Source organism: Dermochelys coriacea, chromosome 3 (genome assembly GCF_009764565.3).
Source record: "Dermochelys coriacea isolate rDerCor1 chromosome 3, rDerCor1.pri.v4, whole genome shotgun sequence".
Lineage (NCBI taxonomy): Eukaryota > Metazoa > Chordata > Testudines > Dermochelyidae > Dermochelys > Dermochelys coriacea.
Window position 1 is genome coordinate 144111929 of NC_050070.1, and position 12264 is coordinate 144124192.

The following is a 12264-nucleotide window of genomic DNA, read 5'->3' on the forward strand; positions in this document are numbered from 1 at the left end:
GGGGCTGGAACTAGAAACTGGTGCACGTCCTTTTTTATGATCATCATCATAGAAATGTAGGTTTGGAAGGGACCTTGAGAGGTCATCAAGTCCAGCCTCTAGTGCTGAGGCAGGACCAAGTAAACCTAGACCATCCCTGACAGGTGTTTGTCAAGCCTGTTCTTAAAAACCTCCAATGATGGGGATTCCAGTGGAAGCCTATTCCTGAGCTTAATTACCCCCAGGAGTTAAAAGTTTTTCCTAATATTAACCTAAATCTCCCTTGCTGCAGATTAAGCCCATTGCTTTTTGTCCTACCTTAGTGGACATGGAGAACAATTGATCACAGTTCTCCTTATAACAGCCCTTAACATATTTGAAGACTTATCAGGTCCCCCCAGTCTTCTTTTCTCGAGAATAAGACTTGTGAGCCTAAGGTATTGATATCCTTCTGCACTGCCGGCTGGGATAAAACACTCATTTTCCATTTGACAAGTAAGCACTTCGCTCCTTGCATTTGAAGCATCAGCAGTGCGTGTCTTTCCACTGTTAGAATACCTAGCATGTTACAAGATATCGACACTTTGTGGACCTTGATATTGATAATACAGCCACACTAAACACATGGAGGAGAGGAGGTTGGTTCCAGTACAAATACAGGAAGGAAAGTAGCAGCCACAGCAAAGGACAAGATGAGTTGTATCTTCATTCTTAGGTAATCAAAGCTTCGTATACACAATGACTCAAGTCATAAAAGTAAACTGCATAAAAATCATACATACGGGGGGCTTGCTGTGCTTGAGCTTCAGGAACTGCCCTCTCACTATGTTCATGTTTTGGTAGAAGACCTTAAGAGCTTTAGCAAATTCAGCATCATAGCTGGTCCGATGGTTGCACATTTGGTCAGCTTCCTTTGATGAGAGAGGCTGTTTGGTCGTCTTAATTGCCCTTTTATTAGGAGACTTTAATTTCTTACCTAGAATGCAAAACAGGAGGGATTTTATTAGTTACTAATAAAACCTAGACTGACAGACACAATATATCGTTTTGCGTTTTTATATTGGCATTAGATGAAAGTGATGCAATTTCATCCATATTCTCTTGTTAGAGAAAAAAAATTCAGTGGCACAAACTCTAACACCAACTGTTCCAGGAGGCTCTAACCACAGTGCACCTTAACCATAACAGAAAAATGCGATTTTTTGGCATGGTTTCTATTTTGCACTAACTTTCATGGTGTCCTGTCTCCCATTTCTTCAGTTTATCCTTGAGAGATGCATTTTCTTCCCTTAAACCTCTGTTAATATCTCTGAGAAGATCAGTCTCCTCTTCCAACTTCAGCAGCTTCAGGTAAAGTTCAGATATCTGGTTAGCTGTGCCCTATTAAAGAAAACATTCAAGTATCAATACCAGTAAGGATTTTTAGCTCTCAAGTCCTTCTACAGATGGATGTAAGGTTTTATTGGAATCATGACCTACCCTGCATGGAAGCAGTTATGTACACACACTGTTCACACTATTGCACAAACTAAGTTTGAGGAGCAATTTATACTTCAATCCACCTATCAAAGAATCAATATTAATATGCTGTAGCATTTCTGATATGCCACCACTATATCATCTAGGGCCCGTGTACACATTTTACAGTTGTACCACATCTGCCCATACAAAATCCTAATCTCCACCACTGTTTGATTCAGCTGTTCACTGTTTTAATGTAAGATTTTTAAAAATAATCAGTGTCATTTGACCAAGAGAAATTATACCAGATCTTACAACACAAAGACTGTGCAAGTGTGTACAGAAAGACTGGCTATCTAAGCGTGACTGCAGTATGAAAGGTAGAAAGAGAAGCATTTAAGTAGGAACTTCAATGGTTTGTTTTTTAACTAATTAGGGACTATGTGACATCAATTTACCTTTTTTAGAAAATCAAGTGCTGCAGGTCCTGCATTAAATGATCAAGAGGAAGCAAGAGAAATAAGATAGTTTTCCAATAAGATCATTTGCTATGGGCCATCCTAAATAAATTCAAATTGAAAGCAGAAAATAAAGAACACAGGTCTGTGTACAGCAAAGCACCTGTATGATTTACAGTTCTGTTACTTGATCTACAGGGACGCTCACTTGCCTTTCATTTATTAACACACTATGGATAATGATGCTGACCTCTTTCTAAAGTGCTTTGAAAGCTGATGAGAAGTGCTCTGTAAGAGCTAGGTATTTATTATTCAAGTGGTCATTCATTTTCTTTAAACTGTAACAAACTGTTAATTTCTCCAGCTGAAATGATCATAAATGACTAGCTAAACTAACTTGATTTTGCAACCAGTTCATTTCAATGAGATTTTTATTAGCGTAACAGGCTACACAAGTGTTGCCAGAGTGTAAAGAAGAGAGAGACCAGATTCTCAACTGCTCCAATGTTGCTGAGGTTGCTAATAGTAGTGGCCAGAGGGGGTGCTATGCTGCCTATAGGAATTCTGAGGTCCTGCTTGTTTCCTTCTGGAATGTACAGGTCATGGGACTGCAGAGTAGCCCTGGAGACCTTTCATGAATGGAGTGCCTCAACAGTCTTTGAATCAAAAAGTTAATTGCCTTCAAAGGGAAGGTTCTCAAGGGTGATGTGGACCTCCCTGGACGTTCTCGATACCTGGAACCAGGACGATCTCGTCACTGCTACAGATGTAGCCATGGTGCGTGCCACCGTATCTGACATGTCAAGTGCTGTTGGTAGGGAAGTATGAGTTATCAGCTGCCCCTCATTCAATATAGATTTTAACTGATTCCTATGTTCAGGAGTAAGCCTGTCCATAATTTGAGACAGCAGGTCTCAGTGTAAATACGTTTTGTGAGAAAGGTTTGGTAATTAGCTACTTGCATCTGGAGGCTGGCTGACAAACTTTATGTTGATGTACATCCAACTTTTTGGGGTCTTTCTCCCTATGTGTTGATTTTGGGAGGCCCTTGTGGTTTGGATTTCTCCTGGCAGCTGCTACAAGAGATTCTGGTACTGGGTGAGAATAAAATGTATTCCAAGCCCTTGGCCTGTCTGCATTTTGGATATAGCTGCAGTCTATGCTGGAGTCTGCCCCAGGTCTTTTGCAGGCTCCAACAGTCCTTGATTTACAGGCATGGCAAGGTGCAAAATGGCCAGCAGTTTGTGATTTATCTTGTATCACTTCCAATGATATGTTGAAAGACCCAGCAATGTATTTAATAAGATCCAGGAACACCTTAAAAAGTGCAAACTGGAGAAGAGGAAAAGGGGCTCACTGCCACACTGGGAAAGATGAGGAAATTGCAGCTGGGACTTGTTCTTTGAAGGGTTGCAGACGTGTAATCCACTCAGCACATCGAAGACGACGTGCACAAGCCCAGCACACTGAATCACCTGCAGCTGGAATTGGAGCCTTGTGTGGTATTTACGGCATGCTTTTCTAGCTCAGATTTTGTTGTACATAGCTGAAAGTTACTTAGCTCAGTACTACATTAGGTTTAGTTCTAGTAATTAGTTAGGATAGATGGTTATCCTGGTGCAATACCCTCTCCAAAGTTTTAACATTGTCCATTCCCAATATGACTCTCCACATGGTGCCTGTGGTGCTTGGGAGAAGTGCACATTAAAGAAAGGTGCTCCACCTGCACATCAATCAAGAAAAGAACACAGGTGGTAAGGGACTTGCACTTCAAGCAGCACCTTATGGAGCAGGCCATGAGACCCCTACAATGCTGGGGACTTCCAGGACTGTCTGGCCCCTCAGGCAACTTCAGAACCACAGTGAGTGGATGTTCCTTGGCCAGACTCTGATATCTTCCCCAGGAGGGAGAGAGATCATTCTCCTTCCTCTGATCCTCCAAGGAAAAGGCCTCACAAAATGGACTGCAACCATTCCAGAGCTCAGGAAGATTCTGCCTCCTCTTCCAGGAGTGCAGACTGATACTGTGATTCTTCTGGTACACAGGATGAAGCCGGAGCGTTTACCTACTCTCAGGTACTGAGGTGGCATCAATTGGAAGCTATACCATAAACTCCGGTACTGTCCATGGGATGCCCATTGAGTCCAGTACTGATGACATCAGCCCCAGCACTTCCCATTCCATTGCCATAGTAGGCAGTATCAGACTTGCCTTGCCCCTCTGTTCCTGACTCCCCAGTTATTCTGTATCTGCCTTGGTACTGATGCAGCTGACGTATTGCACATTGGACAAGGCTGGATGTTTGCTTGCTTCTCCTGCAGTGGCTCCCCCATTGCCTTTGGATGACTTGAGTGCTGGTCAGGATTGAGCTCGGGGACATTCTTCCCCTCTACCTTGGCTTTGAGACACCAGTATTGTAGATTGTCAAGATGAAGTGAGCTGTAGCTCACGAAAGCTTATGCTCTAATAAATTTGTTAGTCTCTAAGGTGCCACAAGTACTCCTTTTCTTTTTGCGAATACAGACTAACACGGCTGCTACTCTAAGACCTCCTATGGATCACAATCAGTACTGAGAGTGGCACTGCTTCTGCCATATTCATATCAATGCCATAGTCCTATCACCAATGTTCTTGGAACCTGGAGGACATTCCTTGATCTGAAAATTCCCAATCCTCAACACACTCCATGGCAAGGTCATCCAATCAGCCTGTGGTATTCCCTCCTCAGCCACTTTCATCGTTGTAGACTCAGATGGAGGCTGACTCCTGAGAGCAGGTTCAGCCTGAGCCACATGTACAGGGATCTTGACAGAGAGGTTCCAATGGCTCCGCTTCTTTCATCTCCGAGACACCGAATGAGACCATGGTACTGGACTCTTCCTTTCCAGGGGCTGAGGATTTTAAATTGCATCAAGATCTCCTGAAGTGAATGGCTTCAACATGAGTTTGTACAGGAACATACCCACAAGCTGGAGGACATTCTGCGTCCTCCTTATAAATGAAGCACTGTTAAGACCCACAAAGAGTGCTTCTAATCTCATCTGGCCCCTAACTGTCTTGTATAACAGCAGCTAATGAGAGACAATGGCAAGGAAGTCCATGCCTAAGGACAAGGATTCTACTCAGGGTGTTTCCTGATTTGAAAATACAAGAGAGGAGTGGGATGTATTCTTAATCTCCGGGGTCTCAACAGGTACAGGTACATGAGATACCGAATGGTGACCCTAGCTACTATCCTACCAGCTTTGAATCATGACTGGTTTGTTGCTTTTGATCTTCAGGATGCTTATTTTCATGTGGCAATTTTCCTGAGCCACAGAAGTTTCTGAAATTTGTAGTCTCAGGGCAGCATTATTGTTACACAATGCTCCCCTTTGGTCTCTCCTTAGCTCCTTGGGTTTTTACCAAATGCATGGCTGTAGTAGCGACACTTCTCGGGAAGAGAGGAATACATGTCTTTCTCTACCTGGAAAACTGGGTCAAATCCAGAGATCAATTCCTTAATCATGTCTGGTTCACACTACATCTCTTCAGTCACTTGGGTCTGATCCTAAACAAAATCAACTTTAGTACCTATGCAAAAAATTGGGAGTTCATTGGGCCCAACTACATTCTACAAGTTGGCGGGTATTTCTACCAAGTGAGCAATTTCACACAATTCATCATCTTGGTCTGTCCCTCCAGTCTCACCCTTCCTCTAGGTATCGTGTATGCCTGAAGTTGCTAGGTCATATTGTGGCAAGTACATATGTAGTCCAGCATGCGAGGTTGCATCTGTCTTCTCCAGGCCTGGCTCAAGTTGGCATATTGCCCAAACTGTCAGTCATTGGGATGAGTTCCAGCTGAAGTCAAGCTATGTCCTTCCTTTCAGCGTCCAACGAGGCTTACAGAGAGCACTCCATTTAGGTGTGCCTTTCTAGCTTTTTGAGTCCACTTGGAGAAGGAGTGACATGTGGAACATCACTCAGAAATATGTCCCTCTCCTAATCAAAATAGGCAACTAGAATGCCCATCATTAGGTGGTGTTGAAGCATCACTAGAGGGTGGTATCCTTCATGGAGGGGCCAAACAGTCAGCTGGATTATTTTACGAATGGAGGATCACAGCCAGACTTGCTGTTAAAGGCTAGGAGAAGAACTGAGTGAGATAAGACATTTTATTGTCTAATGAAGTTTATAAGTTAAGTTTAGGCTCTAGAACGCATGTTATGATTTTATTTTATATCTAATCGTTTCCAATATTTGTGCTTGCTCTCGTTCGGATCTCTGTTCTTTGTTAAATAAAATTCTCTCCCCCCCCCCCACTATAAACAAATCTGAGATCTTGTCTTCACTACAAAATTAAGTTGATTTTAGTTAGGTCCATGTACAGGCCCTGCAACAATTGCTGCCGAGGTTCATGTCTACACTACGCCCCCTCTGTCGACGGCGCACATCCTCACCAGGTGCGCTTCCACCGACTTAGCTGTGAGGGGCATTGTGGGACACTCGCTGCTGGAGCCTCCCACCCTGACAGTGACAGCTCAAGCTCTCAGCCCCATGGCCATTGTCATTAAATGGGTCTACAACTAATTTTTAAAATCTGGGATATATTAGAACCAAAACTACGTAACAGTGGTGCTTTCCAAAGCATTGTCTGAAGCACGTCAGCAGCTAGAAGGCTGTGTACTGTAGCTGTTTGATTAAACTCATGAGTGGACAAGATGTGTTATCTATGACAGTGATTCTGTGCGGTACATATGGATCACTGCCTCATGAAATGCTGCATACTTCCTGGGCCCAATCCTGCAATCTTTAATCACTAGAGTAGTCCCATTAAGGTCAAAGGACTACCTGCGTAAATAGCTACTCAGACCTGGTCTACACTAAAAAAAAAATAAAAAATAAAAATAAGGTCAGCTTAACTACATTGATCAAGGATGTGGATTTTTCCAACTACCTGTCAGTGCAGGTAGTGTCTATGCTGAAGTGGTACAGCAGTGCCGCTCTCGCAGTACAAATGTAGACAAGCCCTCAGGGAAGTAAAAGCTTGTAGATTCGTCAGATCCACTGATTTTATCAAAGAATGTTACTAATAATTTAAGTGGACTCACCAGACCAATATCCTTTGCAATAAGAGTTTTTGGATTATCAACTATAATGGTACCCTTGCTTGTGACCATGTCTTGTAGGGAATAGTCCAATTCAGCGCACCCTTCTGCATTGTGGGAAAGAGAGCCCAGTTAAGACTGTTGTCACATGCCTTCACTACTGTATCTGCATTGTACATCAGTTGAAATATTTAGGGAGAAATAAAAATAACTTCACTCCAAGCTCTGACAAGTCTCTTGAACTTACACCAGTAATCTCCATTTTCTCAAACTTGCCTCCAACATATATCATTTGGAATAACAACTCCCACATCACATGTTTGATTCTTTTAAACACACACATCAACAATTAAACATTGAAAATTTCAGACACCAATTTCACAATTAGTTACATTAGAGTTCTAAACACATGGGATACCGGGCTGTAAACCTACAGATTTTTAGGCCCTGTCTATACGTACAGTGCTGCAACAGCACAATTATACTGATACGGCTGCGACACTGCAGCACATCTGGGGAAGATGCTCTCCCCCGTTGGCATAATAAAACCACCTCTGCAAGCAGCGGAAGCTTGTCAATGGGAGAAGTTCTCCCGCTGACAGAGCGCTTATGTCAGGGATAACTTATGTCCCTGAGGGGGGTGGTTTTTTCACAAGGAAGATGTATTTGGGGAGACTTGGGACTGGAAAGGCTGCTGGGGTTACTGCAAAGAGTAACTAGGTTGGTAAAAGGCTTGTGGGATGGCTATTGGTGCCAGGGAACTGCACTACAGCTGCACAAAATATAGGCCCCCAAGTTACCGGTCAGAATAGTCCCCAAAATGTCACAAAAACAGTAAAAAAAATTTTGGGAAAAATGTTATGAACTTTCATTCCTATCTCCTATTACCCATCCTCTTCTCTCTGCCCTTTTGTCATCCCTTTCACCACTGAAAAATAGAAATTGCAGGGGGGAGAGGGGAGAGCATGAAAAGATGGAATCAGATTCTGCCACGTTAGTCTGGAGCCACAGACGACTGTGAAGGGGCATGAATGAAAAATTCACGGAAGCCCGTGACCTGCCCGACTTTTACTAAAAATATCTGTGATAAAATGAGGAGCCCTGGGCAGCTGCGAGTGGAGCTCCCAGGGCCCCCTGCTGCCCGTGGTGGATCCATTTTCCGCTCCCAGCCTCTGCAGGAGACCCTGCAGCTCCCATCCGGTGCTGGCTGAAGTCATGGAGGTCTTTGGCTAAATCACAGCCTTAGTCATAAGTCATGCCACAGCACCTCCAGGATGTCCTGACCTGATCCATTATACCGGAGATAGCAGTGCAATCTAAGCACTCAAACTTCTGAGATTTAGGGCCCAATCACACTTCAAAAAGGGCTACATATAAGCACTGCTCACTTCTGTGGCTTATTGGCATCCACGTTCAATCATCTTCTATTTTTAGGATAGACTGAACAACTTACTGGCCATGCTAGGGAACTATACCCATGCTAGGGAACAGTAACTGTCTTAGATTATAACACTAAGCTTAGATCAAAACCTAGCTTATAATATGTTCCCTAACAGTCATGGAACTGTTGCCCTGTCCACATGAATGCTAAACAATAAATTGAGAACATGGATGCTCTTAACAATGGTACCAGAGCACGTTTCTACTTTTGCTTCTATCCATAAAACCAGTCTGACGGGTTGACGCCCAGGTCCTGGCAAGTGTTTGCTGGAAAAAATCACTCTCTTTCATGAAAGTGAATTTTGGTATTTACAAGCTGTCATATTCATGCAGTCACACTTCAGACTCTGTTCCTTCCACCCTGAAGAGTAGGGGACTGAGAGTAAGGACTAATGTCTAATCCAGGACTACACAATGTGTTTCCCATCTCTGACAATAAGTTGGTGTATGGCCTTGGGCAAGTTACTTAGCCTCTCCGTATTTCAGTGCCCTCACTTGTAAAATGAGGGTAATAATGCTTATCTACCTCACAGGGGTGTTGTGAAACTTATTTCATTAATGTTTCTAAAGCAATGAGATTCTTAAATTTGAGATGCCACAGAGCTATTTAATAGAGGCTGCTTTAAGCATCAAATGAGGTAAATGATTGGATCCTTCTAGGCTAGGTTGATACGCTCATTCTAAGGTGGTTATGCCAAGCAAATTCTAATCAGTCTTTAAATACTGGACTAATATTGAATTAAAGCAGTGCAATAATATAAGTAAGCATGCTCTGTCTTGCCATCAGGCAGTTTTATATTTGAAAACTATGTTAGAATATGGTTTGATTCTATTTACAACCTGCAGCCATGAAGAACTATGCAAATTAAAAAGAAATATTATAAAGAAATACCTTGAAGCCCCCACAAGTCAACAATTAAAGCATTTTTTTGTAAATAATTTAAAAATTCATGGGATGCACTTAGGGCTGAGAAGTGGACTGTCTCTTCAATCTTAGCATTCATGTTTTTCCAGACAGGCTTTGTGTATAGAGATTGTGGAAGATCATAAACTCTGTACCTAGGCGAATGAAACATTAACATAAAATGTAAATAACTGCCCAGTTCAGTATTTGGAAAGGTCAGCTATTTGAACAAAGAATATCTGAACAAAAGAATTATGGCAACGTTTTGAGGTCAGCTGTTCTCTCTTGTTGAATAGAATGCTTTGTGCAGGCACTCACCAACCACGATATGTGAAAATATTACTTCACTTGATTCATTTTCAGGGTTTATTTTGTTGACTGTAGCAGTTTGTCACTGAACATTCTGTCACTCTCTAAAAATGCATTTGCTTTAATGATACAAGATTTTATTTTGTATTATGGAGCTTAAAGTTTTCTGTCCTCCCAACCCCCAGGGGTGTTTTGCTCCCATTCACTGAGGAAATTCACCTTTGTTTGAAGCAAATGAGTTCAAATATTCCTGTTCAAGGCAGGGCTTGCTCCTATTAACATGTCCTTTAAGAGGACAGCTGTGATTTTGAGCCTGTGACATTAAGTAGATCCTACAGCTTAAAGATCTAACAGATAGTAGTTCATGCAATTTGGAAACTTCTGTTGGGATAACTATGAAACTGCTCTTGCTTTCACCAATGATTCCAACTGAACATACTGTGAAGGAAGCAGTGAACTAATGCAACCCCTCACCCTATCTGAATGCCCCTTTCGGTGACTTCTCTAAGCCATTTGACTCCAAGGCACTGTAAGATGTGAATCTGGAAATCAATTCTTCTTCCCAGCAATTCCAAAGGGTCAACGATCATATCATCCTCTCCGAAGGCTCTAAAAATGTAGGAATAGGGGTATAACATGTCAAATCTGGCTCAGCTTTCACAGCAAATATATGACAGTGACATTAGTGAATGAATCAGGTCAGTGAGGAGGAGGCTGAGAACAGAGGAGGGGACAGCTGTTTACGCACAAATATTCCGGTAACCACCTATGATAAGAAAGGAAACCACGTGGAAGGGACTATATATTACAAATCTAGCTCATTTCCTTTGCTACTGGCTCTCCAAGATGGCAAGAATAGGAGATAGGCCTGGTATCCTTTGAAGGAGTGAGAGAGACAGGGATTAGGAGAAAATAAAGAGGTGGGGGAGAGGGAAGTGCAATAAAATCCTTGAAAGACAGACACAGAATAGACCAAAAAAGCATGAAGTATAGAGGTAGGGAGGAGAAAGGGGCACACAAACACCTTCCAGAAATATTTTTCCACACTGTCTTTACAAAGAAACCAGTTCCCTAATTCAGTGGATTACAACTAAACAAAGATATTTGTTTAACCAACCTTATCAAGCTATATAGCTTTCGGGTGGTACAAAGCGAGGCTGAACCATGAAAGCAGACACAAGTTATCTTAGGTTTCAGAGTAGCAGCCGTGTTAGTCTGTATTCGCAAAAAGAAAAGCAGTACTTGTGGCACCTTAGAGACTAACGTATTTATTTGAGCATAAGCTTTCGTGAGCTACAGCATCTGATGAAGTGAGCTGTTACTCACGAAAGCTTATGCTCAAATAAATTTGTTAGTCTCTAAGGTGCCACAAGTACTCCTTTTCTTTTTACAAGTTATCTTAGTACACTTTGACATGTAGTAAAGCAAAGCACACAAAGACACTTTGTGAGAGAGCCCACATGGGGAGTTAGTTTAGAGTAATTAGTGATCTGTAAATTCACACCTTAGCTTGCTGTGCACTAGCTTCCAAAGTAGACAAGCCCTGGAAGGAAGATTCTGCATTAATACTGACTTTTCCTCTTACTGGCCCTGGAATATAATCATCACTTAATATCTAGCGTAGACAGGGTTTAATACCTTTACAAATGTGTTAGCTGGTCAAGGCTTACATTCGGGGCTAAGTGGTGTTTAAAATAGTGTTAATTAAAACATGTTACCAACACTTTTTTTTTTTTTAAACACTTCTTCTTCCCCAGTCTAGAGAGGACCATCACATGCCACTCCCACTACTCTAAGCATTCCAGGTCAATTTGTGGTTTGGTCTGGCCTTCCGTGCGTTTGTTAATCTTCAATTATGGTGATGGAAAATTTGCTTACAAATAACCTTCAAACATCAGACAAAGCTGCCGTTCATGGGGCGGGGCTCTAAATTTAGTTGGTCACATGATTTTTTGGAAACCCTTACTGTCCTTGACCTACAACTATCCAGAAGTGCCACTGCTTGAAAACTGACTAAAACTTCACCTTTATAGTAAAACCAGCTCTGCTTCCTACAGAGCCGAGCTACACAAACCACAGCTTGAAAATCACTGGTGCAAAATGTGTGTGTTTATTGTCTCTGTATCCCCTCAAGCCTGTTTTATCTGGAGTATCACCACTGCCTTCTCCCACACACTACTACTGCCTCCAAAGCTTCCCCACCTAAACATTTCTGAGACAGCTGAGCTCAGCAGCATACTACCTCATGTACGTAGGGTGCTTTGTAATCGTTTTTCAGTAGCAGGTAAAGTATGACAGAAGATAATGGGTAGTTATTCATTATACACTTTCTTTGTTCCTCTTTCCCAGAAGGTCCAACAAGACTTCACTTATTTACAATTTTAAAATCTCCCACTAAGGCCCTTCCTTGCACAACCCATCTCCATCTGGCAAAGAAGTCTGGTAGCAGCTCCCTCTAGAGTTCATCAGTGTGGTTCTTTCACTTAGCTAGGGTAGGACCCTGGTAACAACTCAAGAGGCTTCACCATCCCAGGGGCTGAGCAGCTGTCATCATAGTGCCCGATCCCAGGGAGATCAGGACAGACCTGGACATCAACAGTACTGTCACATGGCATATTTTCCC

The 12264-nt window shown here is 42.4% G+C and overlaps 1 protein-coding gene across 1 annotated transcript in view; it reads right to left on the bottom strand.

Moving 5' to 3' along the window:
* LOC119852590 (kinesin-like protein KIF28P) overlaps window positions 1–12264 on the bottom strand; it is a 63029-nt gene that overhangs the window by 2055 nt on the left and 48710 nt on the right. Inside the window, exons 19-23 of the mRNA XM_038393966.2 lie at window positions 10116–10250; window positions 9321–9487; window positions 6992–7095; window positions 1209–1359; window positions 762–955 (exon numbers count right to left, since the gene is read on the bottom strand). Of these exons, the coding sequence (XP_038249894.1) occupies window positions 762–955; window positions 1209–1359; window positions 6992–7095; window positions 9321–9487; window positions 10116–10250 (751 nt within the window). The remainder of the gene's footprint in view (window positions 1–761; window positions 956–1208; window positions 1360–6991; window positions 7096–9320; window positions 9488–10115; window positions 10251–12264) is intronic.